Raw genomic sequence first — 20,099 nt, 5'->3', positions numbered from 1 at the left:
ATTTAACCTGAAACTCAACCTATCTTTCTTGCCTTTTGCTAGACCAGCTTTCTAACCATTCCTCATATATCAAACACCATTTCTCATTGTCTCCAATGTGTGTGCCCTGCACAGTTCTGGCCAGAAACAAACACACACAAAAAAAACTAACTATCTCTCATAGCATTGTCATCAATACATTTTCTATATGCTCCATCAACATAATCTTCCATGACTTTAATAAAAATATGGAACACAACAGAGCTACAGATAGGGCTTTGTGTCAGATCTCTTAAGACCTCTTTTCAGGTTGATAGAAAGCTATTCATTTTATATTTTGGACACAATCCTTTCAACAAGTCCCAATTCTACCTAATTGTACTGTCATCTTACATTTCTCTTATCCTATGTCACATAGTTCTATTGCCACAGAGAATAATAAGACCAGGAAGAGTTCTCCATTTACATAGAGACTTTAGAAGAACCTAGATAGAAAGAAATATATGAATATTCTCACAGTCAACTGAATGTGGCAAATTAAAATTTCTTTTTTTGACCGATACCTTGTCACTCTGCTTTTGTAGAACCCCTGAAGTCTAAATCCCAGAGCTTGCCTTTCACTGGCCCCTTTCAAATTTCTTAGTATTTTTTATTTTGACCTAGCTACAAATTTTGTATCAGTTTTCACCTCCTATTTTGGATGCTTTTAGGGCAGCAGATAGATCCTGCAATTGTCAGCTCTTTAGTTTGTCTGACTGGTTATAGGTTGCAGGATTTTTTTTAATCCACAATTCTTTACAAGGAACCTAGGTTTTTTTGGTTCCAAATCTTTCCATTATAGTATATTTTGTGCAAATTTTATAAGGGTCTAGCCAATATGTTCTCATGAGATATATTCTACTCTATCCCTTACAAGGGTTCATCATATCAATATCATAAATCCAGTATGATCATGGAAAACCCTTCTAATGCCTTTGAGCTATGATTTTATTTGTAAAATGAGTTTGCTAATATATGGCCTTTGGAGTTATGACTCAGTTATAATTGCACTTATTATTGCTATGTCCTAGGGCAAGTCAATGACAATCTGAATTTCAGTTTATTTTGCTGTAAAATTAGGCGTTTGGACTAGATGATCTCTAAAATTTCTTCTAGTTCTAATTCCAACAACACTAACATGTTGTGGAAATACAATCAAACTTGAAATGATTATTTCTTTATCTGAAAAATGGAATAATAATACCTTCCTTCCCTTCCTACCAAATAATGATAATTAAATGAAATGATGTAAGTAAGGGTATTTTGTAAGTCATAAAACATTATATAAATATGTCATTATTCTTATTATTTCCTCATAGAAATATCATGTACTGGGCAAAATACATATCAATATATTGTGAATGAGAACACAGGCTTACTTCAGAGATATTCCAGGTTTGGTGTCAGAATATCACATCTGCCTAATGTCAGTGTCACTAGAGAAAACTGACATATCAGGCAGATGTAAAAAACCTTCTGTTGGCCATACTACTTCCTTCAGCTTCCATCCCATTTCTTTTCTTCCTCTTCACTGCAGAATTTGAAAAAAGTTGTCAGTTCCAATATTCTCAGAACCCACTTTTCACTCAAGCCCTTGAAGATTGTCTTCTTCCCTTGTCTCTCTCCCAAAATTTCTTTCTCAAAAATTAGCATCTATAAAATGGGATAATAATAGCATCTACCTCCCTGGGTTATTGTGAGACTCAGATGAGATAATATCTATAAACTGCTTAGCACAATGCATAGTAGATGTTATATGTTAATGTTATTCAATTGTGTTTAACTCTTCATGACCCTATTTGTTATTTTATTGGAAAAACTACTAGACTGGCTTGCTATTTCTTTCTCTAGATCATTTTACCAATGAGGAAATTGAAGTAAACGGAGTTAAGTGACTTATCTAGGGTCACCTGGTTAGTGTCTAAGGCTAGATTTGAACTCAGAAAAATCAGCCTCCTTGACTCCAAATGCCACCTGGCTGCCCCAGGTGTTATAGAAATGGTAGTGGTGCTGTTGCTGATGGTAATAATAAACACATTCTCATTACCACTTTTCCTAAAGATTTTTCCCTCTGTTTTTCCACGTTTAAATACATCTTTCATACTGTTGCCACTACTATACTTCTCCTAATGCATCGATTTGATTGCATGACTCTTTTGCTTTTCTTTCTCTAATGCTTATTAAATGACATTTGTGATTTTTTCTTGACTCCAGGGGCCTTCATAATCTGGTACTATTCTGCCTTTCTAGGCTTCTCTCATATCATTTCCCTCTCCATGACCCTGCTTTCTAAACTGTATTACTTCCACACATGCTCTTAACATTCGTGCTTTCCCCATGTTGTTCACTGTGCCCATTTTTTAAGAATCCACTCCAAATATTTTCTCTGCATACAACCTTCCTTAATTCTCTTGCTGATAATTACTTTTCCTTTAAATATAGAGGTTGTTGTACAATTTCTCCATGTACTTATATAATAGCAAGTCTTAGGGTTGACATTTTTCTGTCTCATCTTCCTACTAGACTATAAACTCCATTAGTAGCCAGGACTATATTTTATTTAAATTTCATGCCTCCTCCAGATGCTGAAAAACTGCTTGCCAACAATAGGTGCTAAACAAATATTTGAAAGATTAATATTAGCAGAAGAAAAATAATAAGAATCCATTATATCTACAAAACACTTCCTCTGAGCATTTTTGGATATACTATGTCATATATGCGTATGTATTCAGAATCATGTAAAGAGACAATGACACTATCTTGTGTAGAACTCATTTTCCCTTTCCCAATCTGATATTTAGTCTTAGAATCATGGAACTTAGAGCATTGTAATTCTTTTTTTTTTTTAAATAACTTTTTATTGACAGAACCCATGCCAGGGTAATTTTTTACAGCATTATCCCTTGCACTCACTTCTGTTGCGACTTTCCCCCTCCCTCCCTCCACTCCCTCCCCTAGATGGCAAGCAGTCCTTTACATGTTAAATAGGTTACAGTATATCCTAGATACAATATATGTGTGTGCAGAACCAAACATTTCTCTTGTTGCACAGGGAGAATTGGATTCAGAAGGTATAAATAACCCAGGAAGAAAAAGAAAAAGAGCATTGTAATTGTAAGGGACTTTATAAGTCATCTAGTTCAATCCTTTCATATATAGATGAGGACTGAGGAAGAACAAGTTATTTTCCCAAGATAATTTGATGAAAGGTAGAGGAAAGATTAGAAGCCAGACTCCAGAATCCCCATTTAATAGTCTTTCTAGTTATTTTAAAGAAAAGTCTGTTTGACCTTTCAAGCTTATGCCATCTTTAGCTTTAAAGGAGGATGTGTAGAATGAGTACTTTTTACTAAAAAGTTGTCAGACACATAAAATTAAAAAAAAAAAAAAAAAACACTGGAAAACCCTAATCCACAAGCATCCATGACTCTAAGGGCCTGACCTGAGGAACTTAAGCACTAATTCCTGGATGTGACAATGGAACCAATTTTACACACATATCTCACAGAGTTTCTGCCATTGACTACAGATTTGTGTATTCTGTGTTTTCCAGTCTGTAAAGAAGGAATCAAGTTCTTTGTATAAGCTTCTCCAATAGCCCAGTGGGATATGGCTCTACTAAGCCATTGGATTCAGTTCATTATTCTGTTCCATTCCATTCAACTAGCAAACATTTAGGAATCTTTTATGAGCAAAGATTACAGGTAAGATGCCTTACTACACCTGATCAAAGCAAACCTGCTTTTCTGAGCAAAGACAACTAAGGGGCAGGCTAAGAACTAACTAGTAAGCCATATGGAGTTGGAAAACGATCCTTTAAAAGCCTCGGACTACCCAATCCTTGGAATACTCCTTTTATTTTCCTTTCCTTATAAAGGAATCTGTTTTGCTTCTTCAAAATTATACTTGGTCATAAACTTAAATGAAGGATCATTAGAATGGTGAGAAGGATCAAATATGATACTGGGGAAGGGGAAGAAGGAAAGAAATGTAGAAGAGGGTTTGGTGTGGTGACATGCTCACATTCCCTTCAAGAAAAGTCAAAAAGGAGAGATCTAAATGCAGGCAATAAGGAATGCTCTTCCAGGCCTAGAAGAAAACCTGGAATTAAAAGTAGCAAAAGCAATTGATTCAATAAAGGGCAAATGCATCATGGAAATCAGCATGAGGCACTTTATCCATGATTCTCAAAATGTCAGGCTTGTTCACAGGTGACCATTGTTTAAGTTGTAGCCTTTGTGGACAGCCCAGCCTGGTCTTCTCATATATTTATATGAATTACTTCTTTGGATGTGTGTCTTTCTGCTGTACCCATGGAAACAAGGATACCAGAGGATTGTTCTGAAGAACCTGGGCAAGCAGCCTTTTCCCCCACAGAGTTCACTAGGTAAAGCCCAAAATGGAGTGAGGGGCAAAGCAGAGAGAAAAAGAATGATAATGTTTGCCAGTACTATTCTGCCACTTAGGGGCTAGCTAAATCCCACATTTTAGCCACGTTCTAACTACTGAGGATCTCTGTCTCTGACCTTGATAAATTCCTTGATAAAGCTGTATTTACCAGGAGCTTCCAATATCACCTGAGCCCTCCCAGCCTTTAATGTATAAACTGCTTCTCCATCCATCCCCATTTATTATCCTGTCTGTAACTAGACATTGCTGCCAGAATGCATCCCCTGCGGAAACTAGGCCTTCCCACAGCAGGATCTGACAAATCCACTTCAATGGGGCACCATGCAGGTTTGTTAAGAAGCAGGGATGCCTAATATCTCTCCCTGTGACATCTGGAGAAGGACAAGTAAAGACCAGCTACATCCATGGGCTGCCACTCAGAGAGTAGCTTGAGAGTCGATTCACTTGTCCAAACCTCGTAGGTTGCTCTTATGAAGGTACATGGGAGTTATCTCCTCCTGTTCAGGGCAGAGTGTTCCCTTTACTCTTGAAAGCCAAATTGCTTTCAGTCCTTGGGACCCTTTCATTACCTTTTGAACGAGCTGGTGCTGATTTGCAGAATGTGTGTTCTGCATAGTTTCTCAGTCCTTTCACACCTGCCCCCTCGGTTCTCCATAAAGTATGAAAGAGGGTTAATGCTGCTGTTTGCCAGGAGAAACTATCTTTTAAAGTATTACTTTGTTCAGGGATTATGATAGGAGGACACACTGCTTAAAATATTACTTGATGCTCTTGCAGGGAACCTAGATCAAGAAAAGTACCTGGATCTGATCAATGGAAAGTAGAGAGGGGTGAACGTTTTCTAAAACACTAGAGGGCATGACAGTACAGGTCCATGGGAGAGTTAGTCTTCAATACAGTTACTGGTCTTGTGGAAGCTGGTTTCTTTCTCCCTGTGTCTATAAGCCTATGTTTCTGGCTTTTATACTTGGGTATTGAATAGTGGGTACCACCAGCAAACAAAGAAGAGCTGATTTCTTTTAGTAGGAAGAGACCAGCTAATCCCCCTGATGCTTTGCCTGATTTTATTCCTGTGACTTAGGAAATTTCAGCGTCCAACTGAATTGGTGCTAGAATAGGCAGGGAGTCAAGATCCCCTTTCTCTGCCCCAAGGCTCTCTTGTGAGTGCCTGAATCTGCAGTTTGCTAAGCGGGGCAGAGAAACACGCAAACTCCTTCTTACTTTAAGATCATAACTTCTCTAATTACATTAAAACACTTGCCATGATATAACCAAAAAGACCACTGTCATTTGAACATATTTTGAATGCTTTGGTTTCATGATTGAGCTAACTATGCTTTAGATCCAGCTTTTGTATTTTGCAAGTTGCTTGGATCCCATGATGGTAAGCTCTCTCTAGTTCAAAAATCTTATTTGTCTGTTTCTGCTTCAGCTGATCACTCAGTGTGTGGGTCTTACCTTTCATCCACATTTGGACATTTCTCCTTTGCTTACCCAATTACTTTTAGGATTTCATTTTTTTCATCATGCCATGCATTTATCCTAGGCATATTATACCCTTGACATATTATTATTATATTATAGTGTATTACATTATACAATCGATAGGAGGATTATGGAATGTACAGTTTTACAAAAAGTTGTTAGACATATAATTAGAAAAAAGCTGGAAAGCCTAAATCTTAAGACTACTAAATTCTCTACTTGCAAAGCTACAGAATATGGTTTCTGTTAGAAAGACATTTGAAACAGAGGTTATAATAGGTTGTGGCCAGGGATGACAAGTGTCCTGGTTTGGCTTAAGTGTAGAATACATATGAGAGACAAAACTCTAGTGGCAAGATTAGGATTGAGTATTGGGAGTATCTTGATATTTTGATACTAGGGATTTCATGTTTGATCTCATATACAATGGAAAATTATTGAATCTTTTTGTCATAATTACATGATAAGCACTGGGCTTTTAAGTATTCTGATTTTCCAAATTTACATAATCACTCTGTGTGACAATTGTGCCCACCGATGTGTTGCATAGACCTTGACAATTCATTACATGTATCATATCACAAATAAGCAAGTTTAGAGACCACTCAGGTATTGTTGTTGTTAAGTGGTGCAATGGAGAGAGTTCAAATCTATCCTCAGATATTCACTAGCTGTTTTTCCCCGAGCAAGTCATATAACCCTGTTTGCCTCCATTTTCTCATCTGTAAAATGACCTGGAGAAGGAAATGGTGAACTACTCCAGTGTCTCTGCCAAGAAATCCCCAAATAGGATTGCAAAGAGTCAGACATGACTGAATGAAAACAATTCTCAAGTTAACTAGCCTAACCTGTGTGGCAATGGTGCCCCCCAGAAGTGTGTTGAGTAGACTTTGGTCTTTTATCACGTGTCATATCACGAATATGCTTATTATGAACCTGCCGGTTCAGGAACCACTCGGGTATATTTAGATTCATCCCCATGTGTGTAAGCAGTGACTGGATGATGATTTATGCAAAGTTCCCAGAGAGCAGAACAGGTTTGTCCATTGGTATGTCATATTCTGGGTAGTATTGATTAATATCCTTCCAGAATAATCCTAGGAGTGCCCCATCCCAATGGGTATAGGTATCTATAAGCCCACAGTGAAGTAAAATCAATCTTGCTGTGATATTTCTGTATCTCATTCATGGTACTTTAGTCTCTGCTCTGCTTTACAGTATCACATGGTGATCTAAAAGAGCCTTTAGTTATCTAGTCATTGCCTCTGATTTTAGAAACTGAGATCAGAAACTAGCCTTGCTTTAAGTTCACAAAACAGTCAGTGGTGGAACTGAGATCTGAAAGTGATCTCACTCCAAATCCATTGGTCTTCCTATAGTATGATACACCTTCTTGCTGCAGATCAGTGGGGTAAATATTTTAACGTATTCAACTCAATGGCGAATATAAATTAAGCATCTAAAATGTGGAAAGTACCATATAAGGTGCTGAGTATAAAGAGATGAAATGAGTCAAAGATTGTGCAACCAGAGCATAGAATCAAATGGAAGTGTATTTATCTGTATGCACTAGGGAGGGGAGGAGCAGGAAAGAATATGGTAACTGTAAGTTAGCATAATACAAGATAAATTGTTATAGGGACAAAGAAGAGATCCAGAAAAAATGCTCTGAGGTAATTTGAGCCTATCAACAATTTTTTTAGTGGAATCAAAAATTTTTATCAATTGGTAAAGACTAAACAAACTGTGAAATGGAAATATGGCAGAATAGTCTTGTTGAATAAGCAATTACAAATATGATGCATTCATTGAAACATAGGAGGATTTGTATGAATCGATGTTAGTGAAACTGAAGGAACAATGAAAATAATGACCCCCCCAACTCACAGGTTGAGGATAGTAGGCACTATAAATGTTAGCTATTATTATTTCTTTTTTTGATCTTGCTTATCTAGCTCAGGGCTTCTTAAACTTTTTTTCTAGACACAACCCCTTTTAGCCTAGGAAATTTTATGTGATCTCAGATAGATACATAAAATTGGTATATAAATCAAACATTTATTAATAATAAATCATAAATATATTATAAAACAATTCTTTTATATATGTATAATTTGCCATTTTTAAAGATGAAAGCAAATTTGCATGTTAATGAAATGGATGGGTTTTTTTACTTTTATATAAAGAACTAAATTTGATGGAATATTTTATGCCTTTTATTATTGCCAAATTTTTCAAGACCTTCCCATTCATTTACATGACCCCTTATGGAATTATGACCCATAGTTTAAAAAGCTTTAATTTAGCTGACCCTGTGTTCAAGGCCATTAAGAAATCATTTAAAACTTCAAAAAAAAAACTTTAGACAAGATTTTTATGGATATGTTATATCCAATCTCCCCTTTCAGAAAAAGGCTTTGAACAATTCCAATCACTTATTTCCCTTAAATATTATGTTACCAGTATATTATTCTATTTCCTTTTTTACATCTACCCAAACTGGCTATGGTCCTAATATGATACCTTTTCCCTGTGGTTATTTAGGCAGAGAGGTGGTATAGTATATACAATGCTCTTTCATCTACCAGAAAAATATCAACATTTGCCTATCTCCAGTATTCATTACAGGAAGTCATTCAAGGATCCAGAATTACTGTGCAGGGATATGAGGAGTATCTATGGCCTGTAGTCTACCCGGGACTATCTACAAAGTACAGTCTGACCTTAAAACTAATTTCTGGTCTCCATCTCTCTTAAACCTGGGTGGAGTTTCATCCAACACTAAAGTTACTTACTTCACTTTCATGCCAAGATAGACTTGTTTCCTCTAATAGTCACAGTTTTATTTCCTCTTTTTTCCTCCTTCCTGCCTTCTCTACTTTCCATCTCTACCCCCTCTAATAGACAGATGTCCTTCCAAAATCTTTTGGATAAAACATTTTATTGTAATGGACATTTGGGTGAGTACTTCAGGAAATGATTACAAGAAATTTAAAACACCCTAGTTTTAAAGGGGTCTAATTTTTTTTCATTTTTAAATGTTCCCCAAAGTGGACTGAATTTTATCAGTTTTCTCTTTCTTTTTCCATATTATACCATAACCCCTGAAAAGAACTCTCATAACTAAAAGACAGGAAGCAGAAGGGGAAAAAAGATTTGGGGGCTTTTGAAATCCACAAATTCCACCCCTGTACAGTTTTTAAATACCTGCTCTGATGAGCTGAAACACCAGGTTATATTTCCAATTTTCAATAGATCCCATTTTCCCTAAACATTGAATTTGTTAAATTATATTTCTCTTTCCATGATCTTTTCAGAGTACACCCACATTTTAGCAAGATCAGAGATTTAAAAACAATAATTGGACTTTATAGTTTTTGTTGAGAAATAAGATTTATTAATATAGTAGAATAAATGATGCAGGTAATCCACAAGTCAATTAACAAGCATTTATTAAGCATTTGGAAAGCTAGATGGTACAGAGGATAGATCACTAGGACTAAGGTCAGGAAAACTGGAGTCTTCAGACACTGTTGGACCTTGTTTGCCTCAGTTTCCTCATATGTAAAATGAGCTGACATTGTGAAAGGTACCAGAAACAAAATTTACAAGGCATGGTGCTAGGTAATGGAGTTGTAAAGACAAAAGTGACATAGTTCCTGCCCTCAAAGATTTATATTTCAATGGTAGTGGGGAGTATGGGCACACATATTTATAGAGTTGAGACCCAAAATACAAGGTCACTTTAGAAAAGATTATACCTGTAGCTGGTGGGGGAATGGGGGAGGGATTAGGAAACACTTGATGTAGAAGGTAATATTTTAACTGAATTTTGAAGGCAACTATGGATTCCAAAGGTTACTAGTGAGAAAGAGAGTCTGGGGCTCCATCTGAGCAAAGGTAAATAGGTTGGATGAACAGTGGATGGGCCAGGATTGCTGAATTTCAGAGTATGGGGAGGGGAATAATGTATAAAAACATTGGAAATGTAGGAAGAGACCAGGAGGTGAAGAGATTTAAAAGTCAAAGTTTTTGTTTGATCCTACAGGCAATAGAAAGACACTAGAGTTTGGGGAAAAGGAGTTTGCTATAGTCAGACCAGTAAGCTCACTTGGTGGCAGCTGCATAGAGTATGATTTGAGGCAAGGAACTTTCAAACAAACATTGGAAAAAGTGCTGATCTTGTGCCAAACATTGGGGCAATAACTTCCAAAATTCTGGTGATTTTATTTTTACCAGGAGACTTTCTCTCAGCTACCCAGTGAAGCAGGTAGTACAATTATTTTGAATTTTCACTTCACAGCTCAAGTTCAGTGAGGTCAGTTAATATGTTCTAATACAAATAGCCGTTATACATCAAGAATCTGAACCCAAGGCCAGCATGTTTTTTAATTTTCTCCTTAGAGAATCCGTCAATACTTTCAAGATGTTCCTTAAATACCTCCTTTTCCACAAAGCTTTTCCTGATGCTAGTTGTCTTACTCAAATTACTATTTATTTGTGTTTATTCACATTTTTACATATTTATTCTGCATATGCTTATCTATTTATATTTTGTCTCCATCAACAGAATGGAGGCTTCTAGAGAGTAGGGATTGTTTCATTTTTATGTTTTTGTCTTTGTATCTCTAGCACTTGGTACAATGCTTGGCATATAGTCACTTACTAAATGATCTTTGAATGATTAAACTATGTATGCCATGTGCCATTCTCTGAAAAAAAGAGGAAGAAAAAATTCCTCTGTTTCTCCTTTTATATCTTCTGAATCCAAAATTATGCTTTCTCCCATCTGTCTCTAACCACAGAGAAAGTAATTAGTTTCTAAATAACTGAGCAATGGATAGGACCAGTATAAAGCACTACAAGTATCCTTTATTGATAATTTGAAGTAAATAGCTCAGTAAAATACTTTTTTCTATTGATTGTTTAATTTCATTTTTTATGTTTCCCTTTTTATAAATCTCTACTTTCAGCTTCTTGAATATTCAGCTCTGCAAAACTCTATTCTGGGCCCCATTTCTATTTAGAGTCCCAGAGTCTTATCTCCATGTGTGCCAATAGTTTATAACATTTACCTAAATGCCCTTCAGCATATTAGATTCAAAACTGAGCTCATGATCTTTTTCTCTAACCCCATTTCTCTTTCTAACCTTAATAGCTCTGTTTATGGTGTCTTTGGCTCCACAATTCACCCAGTCTTCTGTCTTCTTGAACTTAATCTTGACTCTTTCTTCTCACTCACCTATCATATCTATTGTGTTAATTATCTCTACAGCATCTTTTCTTTTTTTTTTTTTAATTTCTCTCTATTACTACCCTACTTACAAGTTCTTATCATCACACACAGATTTTCTCAGTCCCATCTATCTCACTTCCAGTCTATCTTTCATGTCACTACTGAAATATGATTTCTTAAGCATACATCTTGTCATTTCACTGCTTTAACTGTTGCCTCTCAGATAAATTATGAAGTCCACTGCCTGATATTCAAGGTCTTCCCCAATCAGATAAGCCTTACCTTGGTCCATACTTTTCTCCTTTACACGTTTTATATTACAACCAAAAGTACCATTTCCTCTGCCCCTCAAATATGGATTGTACTTATACACCTCTGTAATTTTTCCACAGTATTCTCAATACCTAGAATACCTTCTGTGCATATTTCTACCTACTTTTAAAGCCCAATTCAAATACCACCTTTTCTAGCAAGCCTTCCTTGATTTTCCTTTTCCCTTTTGCTTTGTAACTCCACAATAAAGTTATCTTATAATATCTTCTGTTATTGTTGTTTAGTCATTTCAGTTATATCCAACCATTTGTGACCCTTTTTGGTGATTTCTTGGCAAAAATATTGGATTGGTTTTCCATTTCCTTCTCCAATTGATTCAGTGGATCCATTTTGTCAGGCAGTCAGGGGTTAAGAAAATCACCAGGTTCACATAGCTAGGAATAATACATTAATGTTAGGAAGGTGTTCCCCATTTTTACTGATAATAAAACTGAGGCTATGAAGTAACTTGCCCAGGTTTACACAGTTAAGTATCGGAGGTTCAATAAAATAACATGTATTTAGATTGCTTTGCAAACCTCAAAATGCCATTTAGTTACTAGTTGCTATTAATTATTTCTTTTATTGGTAAAATATTTGAACATGCAATTCCTTTGTTAGTAGTTTAGTAGCCTCTGCCCATTTTGAAGGACAGTGCATCTTTGAAACCTTAAGAGTAAATCTGTATGTCCATTTCATCCAAACATACACACATACATGTACATGTTATAAGGAACTCTTCCTGCCAAACTTTAGAAGGCACAAGGCAGAAATCCCACAATCTGAATTATATTCTTTACTTTTAGAGATTTAATTCTGGCCCTTCCTTTCTCCAATTTAATTCCTTCTTCCCTCCATGGCATCATACCCCACAGAGGTGTGAATGAGACTTGGTTGCTGCTTTTGCTCTTAGAAAGGTTTCTAGTCTGGTTTCCTTGTTATTTGCAGCTAATGTAGAGAAGGGGAGCAGCAGGGTTGCTCCTTGTACTGAAGAACCGTAATCCTATTACACCTACCTTGAATCTTTCACATTAGCTGCCTTTAAAGTGGGGAGATGGATGGAGGTGACTGAATTGACTTTTAAATCCTTAAGGGTCCTTCTTCCAAAATCCCCATGTGTAAGTCAAGTAGTAGATTAGGCTCCCTACTAAGAAGGCCTTGGCTGCATTAGAGACCTTGCTATTGAGCCTTGTCCTAATGGTATGTACCCATATGGGGCCTGTACATTCTAGGTCCCTCCATGTCACATTAGATTGGCATGTGATTTTGTCTTTTTTTGGTGATCCTTGGCAGAGCCTAAATATACATACTTCTTACAGGATCTTAGGTCTTTGATCACTTTATGGAGAATGAACTGGGAAATGCAAATCCAGTTGAATTTCAGTGCTGTAGCTTTTGGATTACATTGAAACCATTGAAAAAATGAAGAGATTTAAAATGCATTCTTGTCTACATAATTCTCCATCTGTCAACTTGTCCATAAAAGTCTATCTTAAAAAATCTATATAAAATATGTTAAAAATCTAATTAAAGTATAAAAACTATAGCATGTATTAATTCATCTTTAGTCATATAAAGACTTAAAAATATTTTATTATCATCTTTATGTTTTTTATATTATGGCAACAGTCAGACTAAAACAAGTAAAACAGTAACAGAATTTTTGTTACGTTTGACATTTATAGTTATCTGGGCTTATCTGGATTCAATGTTGATCATGGCATTTATTATATAATTATATTGTTCTCCTGCTTCAGCTCACTCCACTCTACATCAATTCATATTGGTCTTCCTATATTTCTTTGAATTCTTCATGTTCATCATTTCTTGTAATACTATAATATTCCATTGTATTCATTATCATCCTTAAGATAAACCAAATTCAGAGATATAAAAAGAAATGCATCTTCAAATGAAAAGGAAATAAATTTAATAATAATAACTATAGCTACCAGTTATATAGCATTTTAAGGTTTGCAAAATATTTTGCAAATATTGGCTCATTCTATCTTCCTTGTCAAATCATTATTACTCCTTGTTCATTTCTTCTAGAATCTCTCAATCACTTCTTTCTCTTCCCCTCTGAATAATTCTAGAGGTCCTCTTCTCAGAAGTAAAGGGAAATATGGGAGGTTTTCACAAAGATTTTGGTCCTTTAAATAAAATAATGAACACCATTATTTTTATTATTACTCTGATCTCAAGGAATCAAGGTTGAACAAATGCAACTCCAGAAAAGATTATCTAATTATCTTTGTGCTTCTTCAGGTTTTTGTTGATAAAGAAATTATCTTTACATCTTGAAGTAATCAACTTGTCATGTGGAAGGTGGCTTTCCATGAATATGAGAGATAGCATAGGAAAATAAATAAGGTACCAGACCTTGTATCAGAAAGTCCTACATTCAAATCCCACTTCTCAGACACTTAGTAGCAATGTAACCTTGGACACTGACTCACCTCTGAGTACCTCAGTTTCCTTCACTGGGAAATGAGGGCACAGGAAGTTATGGCCTCTCATGTGACTTCCAACTTTAAATCTACGGTTTATGGCCCTGGGTGTTGGAAGAGAAGAGGCTGAATTTGTTTTTTATTTGATTTATTTCATTTCCTTCCACCAACAAAACATATTTATTTCAACAGTTCCTTTAGGAATTGTAATGGCATAAATCTCTCTCTGTTGATTTCAATTTAATGAAAAGAAATTCCCATCCACTTTACTGGCTTGTAAATCTATTTCCATAACAGCATATTTCAGTCCACTCAGATTTTTTTAATGTGTTCTTTCCCTCCCTCTCTTTTTTATGTTTTTCCCTTGCAGACCAGGACAGAGGACTGTAGATGATCTCGAGATTATCTATGAAGAACTGATTCACATTAAGGCCTTATCACATCTTTCCACTACAGTAAGTTGCCTTTTCAAGTCAGTAAGATTCTTGGGTCAACAGAATTGATCAGAGGATGATGTATGTGCCCTTTGCTGCCCGAGACATTTTAAAAATCACAATATTAATATGTCCTTGCTGCAGCTGTTCCTACTTCATTTACAAAAGCAGTGCATGCTAATACAAGGAATTGGTCAATAAATGAACAAGCATTCATTTAGCAAATACCTATTGTGTGACAGGCTCTGGGTTATATGCTGGAGGTATATAAATGACATAAATTTCTCAAGAAATATATCTTTCATTCTGAAGGGTAAGGTCACAAATACATACATATATATATATATATGTACAGAAAAATTACAAATAAATAGAATAGTTCAATTCAAGTTGGAGAAATATAAATTCAGCACTAAAAATAATGCCACAACACAGCCAATATAGTCTGGTAAAGTCCAAAGCACTCAAAAACTTGATTATTTAAAAAATGTAAGCTTCATGAAGCCGGAGACTTGTCTTTCGACTTGCTTTTGTGAATATAAAACTCTGTAGTCAGAACTCAGAGCAGGTCTTGGCCCATAGTAACAGCTTAATAAATGATAGTTGATAAATGATTAATAAATGGCTGGCTTTTAAAATGGTTCTTTTAAGAGTTTGAAGAAAGGAAAGGAAAATTTGCCCTGAAGAAGCAAGCAGCAGAGTATAGGATGAAAGCTGTGTAGGATGTATAGGATGAAAAAAAAGTATAGGATGAAAGGACCAAGAAAGCTTAAGACGAGCCTCACAGAGAAAAGCCTACATAATTAAAATTAGCCTGCCTTTTCTGAATTTTCTCCTTTCTTTCTTTTAGGTAAAAAGAGAGTTAGCCGGGGTTCTCATCTTTGAGTCCCATGCCAAAGGAGGGACTGTATGTAAGTGAGAATCCCTTGTTGAAGGTGCTGACTAGTTAGAGATTCCAAAGCCCACGCCCGAGAAGCTGAACTGGCAGTAGAGTCCAGTGGCCATTTGGGGAAGAAGGGAGGAGTGGTACAGGGAGCTTTTTCTATTTCTGGCTCTCAGCTTGAATAATGAAAATGCTAAAGCATTTGGCCTACAAGTTACTCTCACTTCCTATCCAGATTGGCTACAGAAATTGTGAATGATGTCTGAAGTGTGGGGGAAGATTGGGCAAGTCATCTCAGTGATCCTTTTATTGTGGCTGTTCAGTTGTGTAAGACTCTCAGGGATCCTTTTTGGAGTTTTCTTGGCAGAGATGTTGAAGTAGTTTGCCATTTCCTTCTCTAGCTCATTTTACAGATGAGGAATGAGGCAAACAGGGTCAAGTGACTTGTATAGGGTCACATAGCTAGGAATATGTATTATGGGTGGCATTTATACCCAGGTTATCCTGGATTTGAGACCGGAATTTTATTCACAATGGAAGGGATTTTTAACCTTTTTTAACCCTTTGTTTTTATTTGAAAACTCATTAGCTAGTCTGAGGAAGGCTAAGGACCACTTCTCAGAATAATGTTTTAAAGGCATTCTAGTTCTAATATTTTTGTGACTCCATATTCTCCATTTGAAACCACATACAACTTCTCTCCTCTACATATTTCCATCCTTTAAGTTCTCTATGCCACAATTGTATTATAGAGATAATAGTCATATTACTGAACTTGAAGGATAATTTGAGGAATACATGTAAGCCCAAAAGTATTAGAGCAGCCCAAAAGTTTTAGGTCAGTTAAGATTCAAACTGTTCTAAAACTTTATATATATATATATATATATATATGAGCTTTTGAGTCATAAAAATTGAAGCTCAACAAGTCCTTAGACATGTCATCCAAATCTCTTATTTTCCAAATAAGGAAACTGGAAACGAGGACTATTAAGTGATTTTCTCAAATTCACACAGCTATGATCAGGTTTTAAACTCAAATCTAGTGCCAGTAGAGTCAGGAAGAATTGAATTCAAAATTGATTTGGGTCAATTACTAGCTCTCTGACTACAGTTAAATCACTTATCCCCTGTGTGCCTCAGTTTTGTCATCTATAAAACAGGGATATTATAATAGCAGTTATCTCACAGGGTTGTTCTGAGGTTTAAATGAGATAATAATTATAAAATATCTGGCATATAGCAATAACTACAAATTGTCATTGATATCACAATATAATGTTTACATTTTCTTCAAAACTGTACATTTAAAAAATTATTTGGGGATATACTGATTTTTCCTGCCTTACAGAAAACTAGTATCCATTTGGAAAATGATAGATTACTGGTAAACTGACATTTAATAAAAAAATAAATTAATGAATGGATGAATAATAGATAAAAAGATAAATAAAGGGCAGAACAAATGGAGAAATTTGTTTCTACCCTTCATATGTATTATAATTCAGCACATAAAAGTTGTATTTCATGGCTGTAAATATTCCTTTCTACCAATGCCAGTTGCATTCATTCTACACCATGATATCCTATTACATGAAAGCATTTATACCTCTATAACTTTAACATGATCTGCTGGCCAATCTCCTAATGATGAGTCTCTCCAAACAGGTATACTGGCTCTCAGGTCATACTTGGAGGTCTATACTTGAAACACTTCCAGCTTAGATAGAATTTACTAAGTGTATATCCCTCTAGAAAAAAAAAGCAAATCACAGTCCTCAGGAAAAATTTGGTCCATTAATAATTTTTGTAAGGTTCTCTAGCTAATATATGTTTAAATAAAGTTTTTTTAACATCTAAACCATTCTTAGCTAGCTGTATAGAAACAAACAGAGGCAGAATTTGGCCCTCATGCCATAATTAGCTAATCCTTATTCTAGATAAGTAATTACTAAGGTAGAAAATGTCTAGAATAGCATTTGAGAATTTATGACCCCCCCCCATACCAGAATAAGGTTCCAGAATAGGATGTTAGTAGAAGTCCAGGCATTATAGAAACATTTTATTTTAATATACTCGGATAGCTTAAAGTTTTCTAGTATTGCTTTTTTTTCCCTTTCTGGAACTAATATATAATGTCAGGGCATTGATTTTTTAAAATTATAATTGGATAAGCCTCAATTTATTTTTATGTACTTCTATTATTATTATGTTTTTTCCTTCTTTTCTACTTTTTTCTTGCAGTGTTTAACCAGGGTGAAGAAGGTACCTCCTGGTATATTATCCTAAAAGGATCAGTGAATGTAGTCATTTATGGCAAGGTATTTTCCCCCCTTTTTTTGAAACCTTAATATGCTCCATTTACTGCTGTAATTGTAAGAATTAACACTAAAGTACTAGCATTGAGCTTGCAACAACACTGTTATCTGATTTAATAAGGAGAATATAGCTTCTCTTATAGAAATGATCCCACTTTATCATAGTGCTGTATGGTATTATCTTTTCTGGTGTTCTCCTCCCTGTTGATTATAGTGTATGAATTTCTTAAGGTAAGTCCTAGACCATGTGAATATAACTCAATGTGGTTTTTTTATCTGTTGGAGAAAGCTAATCCAAAACAGTGTAGAAAGGAAAATGAAACTGAATTGTTATGACACACTCTCCCTCAAGGATCCTGAGACAGGTAGAACCCAGCAAAATGGATATTCTTGTGGTTGGAGACCAGATGGACTAATGAGGCTCTGAGGGGATGGGGATGAGGGGGGGAGTTTTCTTGCTCTAACATTTCCCTTAGAATCTTCCATTGTGTTTAGGGAGTGGTGTGCACCCTCCATGAGGGAGACGACTTTGGGAAACTAGCCCTGGTCAATGACGCGCCAAGAGCTGCCTCCATTGTTTTAAGAGAAGATAATTGCCATTTCTTAAGAGTGGACAAAGAAGACTTCAATCGTATCCTAAGGGTAAGTGAAGAGCAGGCCCCTGACAGTAGGAAATCCTATCTTTGTTTGGTCATGAGGAATTCCTTCCCCCAAAAAAACACATGTATGTTTTGAATCTAGATGATCATACTTTGAGAAATAAGTACTCTGAGAACATGTCTCTGTCAACGAATCCAATCACATTTTGAAAAAGTGAGAGAGAACAAATTTAGAAAGATAAAAATAGAATGATGGAAAGATCTCCAAATCACTAAGCCTTAAGTAGGCAGGATTAAAAGCCTCTGTCCTTTAAAATACTACAGGTGAAGTAGTATGGGCAAGTAACTTAACCTGTCTGGCCACACTTAGCTAACCTTTAAAATAAGGTACCCAATGCAGGATATTTGATTCATGTGAATACAAAAAAAATTCCCGTGTAAAAAATTATACAGATTATATATGTGTGTGTGTACATATAAGTATACATATATAACATGTATGTTTACATATCTATGTAAACATACTTTACATAGATGTGTAAACATACATGTTATATATGAGACCACTAAGGGCCCTTCCAATTCTAGATTTCTAAATCTATGAGAGGGTAACAAAAATGAAATGTTCACATAATAAAAAATTATACATATAGTAAGGAGTATACTAGAATAAAATTGAACTGTCATGAAAGAGAGCTGGTGGTTAAATTTTCAATATGAGCATTTTAAAATCTGAAATCAGCAAAGGCTACAAATCAGAACTTGATTTTATTATCTAGTTGGACTGTCTAGTCTTAAGAAAGCAATGAAGAAAATGTTAATAATGCAGATGAAACATAAAAATGTTTGCTTTTCTTCTTTTGGAGTGCCACTAATATTGACCAGTATACCCAACCTTGTCTTTAGTTCATCATCATCACCATCATCAATCATCATAGCTAGAACTAACATAGCACTTTAAGGTTTACAAAGCACTTTGCAAATGTTATCTCAATTTGGCCTCACAACAAACTGGAAAGTTGTTATGACTCTAGATGTGGAAGATGTGGAAAATGAGACTAAATGACTTGCTCAGAGTTTAAGCCCAGGGCTTGAAGCCAATACTTTATATTCTTTTCCCCACTTGATAGAGATCCTTCCTTCTCCATCAGCTTTCTATATCTCAATATTTCCTGTTTTCTAACTTTTTTCATTTCATACAAAATAAAAAAGACCCAATATAAGATTATTTGTCCTTCATCTTTACCCTCCATTCAGTACCCTGACTCCCTTCAGTGCAAGACCTATGGTCTTTCTAATCTCTCTCCCTTTCCTTATCAAATCCAGGAATTAATCTGCTCTTCATCATTGAGGTCAGAAGTTCTTAACCTGAGATCCATTCATTTGCCTTTTTTAAAAAAGTAACTTAATAACTATTTCAATAAAACATTGATTACCTTTGTAATCCCGTGTGTTTTATGTTATGCATTTAAAAACATTATTTTGAAAAGAATTTGATCAGTGGTCAACAAATACTTGCTAAACTCCTACTGTGTTCCAGGTCCTCTACTAAACATTGGTCCATGGGCTTCACCAGAATACCAAAGGAGGTCAGTTGTGTTTTCTTAACACAGAAAAGGTTAAGAGCAACTGATTTTATGATATGGAGCAGGACAGCAGTGAGATACTGCAGGACTGTCTTACAGTCATAGAGCTATTATGTGGCAAAGGCAGAACTGGCTTTGGATTTGGTATTTGTCCACTATTCTGGAACTCAAACATTTTGGGGGATTATGGACCCCTCTGGCAGTTTGGGGAAACCAATAGACCCTCTTTTCAAGATGATATTTTCATGCATAAAATAAAAAGCCTTGTAAAGAAAACCAATGAGTGAAATATAGTCATTAAATATTTTAAAACCAAATTTGTGATTCCCAGGCAAAGAATCCTTATACTATGGCAAGCTAACTTT

General features: G+C 35.5%; 1 protein-coding gene and 1 long non-coding RNA gene across 9 annotated transcripts in view; one reads left to right on the top strand and one right to left on the bottom strand.

Annotated features, from left to right (window-relative positions):
- Window positions 1-20,099, top strand: part of RAPGEF4 (Rap guanine nucleotide exchange factor 4) — a 329,401-nt gene that overhangs the window by 232,061 nt on the left and 77,241 nt on the right. For all 8 annotated transcript variants that reach the window (XM_051991059.1, XM_051991058.1, XM_051991060.1 and 5 more), the window contains 4 exons: window positions 14,285-14,369; window positions 15,199-15,259; window positions 17,476-17,552; window positions 18,045-18,191. In XM_051991059.1, coding sequence (XP_051847019.1) covers window positions 14,285-14,369; window positions 15,199-15,259; window positions 17,476-17,552; window positions 18,045-18,191 — 370 coding nt within the window. The remainder of the gene's footprint in view (window positions 1-14,284; window positions 14,370-15,198; window positions 15,260-17,475; window positions 17,553-18,044; window positions 18,192-20,099) is intronic.
- The window catches only part of LOC127557797 (uncharacterized), a 121,885-nt gene that overhangs the window by 78,429 nt on the left and 23,357 nt on the right, over window positions 1-20,099 (bottom strand). The gene's annotated exons all lie outside the window — the stretch shown is intronic.

Source organism: Antechinus flavipes, chromosome 3 (assembly GCF_016432865.1).
Source record: "Antechinus flavipes isolate AdamAnt ecotype Samford, QLD, Australia chromosome 3, AdamAnt_v2, whole genome shotgun sequence".
In the NCBI taxonomy this organism is placed as follows: Eukaryota; Metazoa; Chordata; class Mammalia; order Dasyuromorphia; family Dasyuridae; genus Antechinus; species Antechinus flavipes.
Note: the sequence above shows the minus strand (reverse complement) of the source record. Positions and strands in the feature narration are given on the sequence as shown.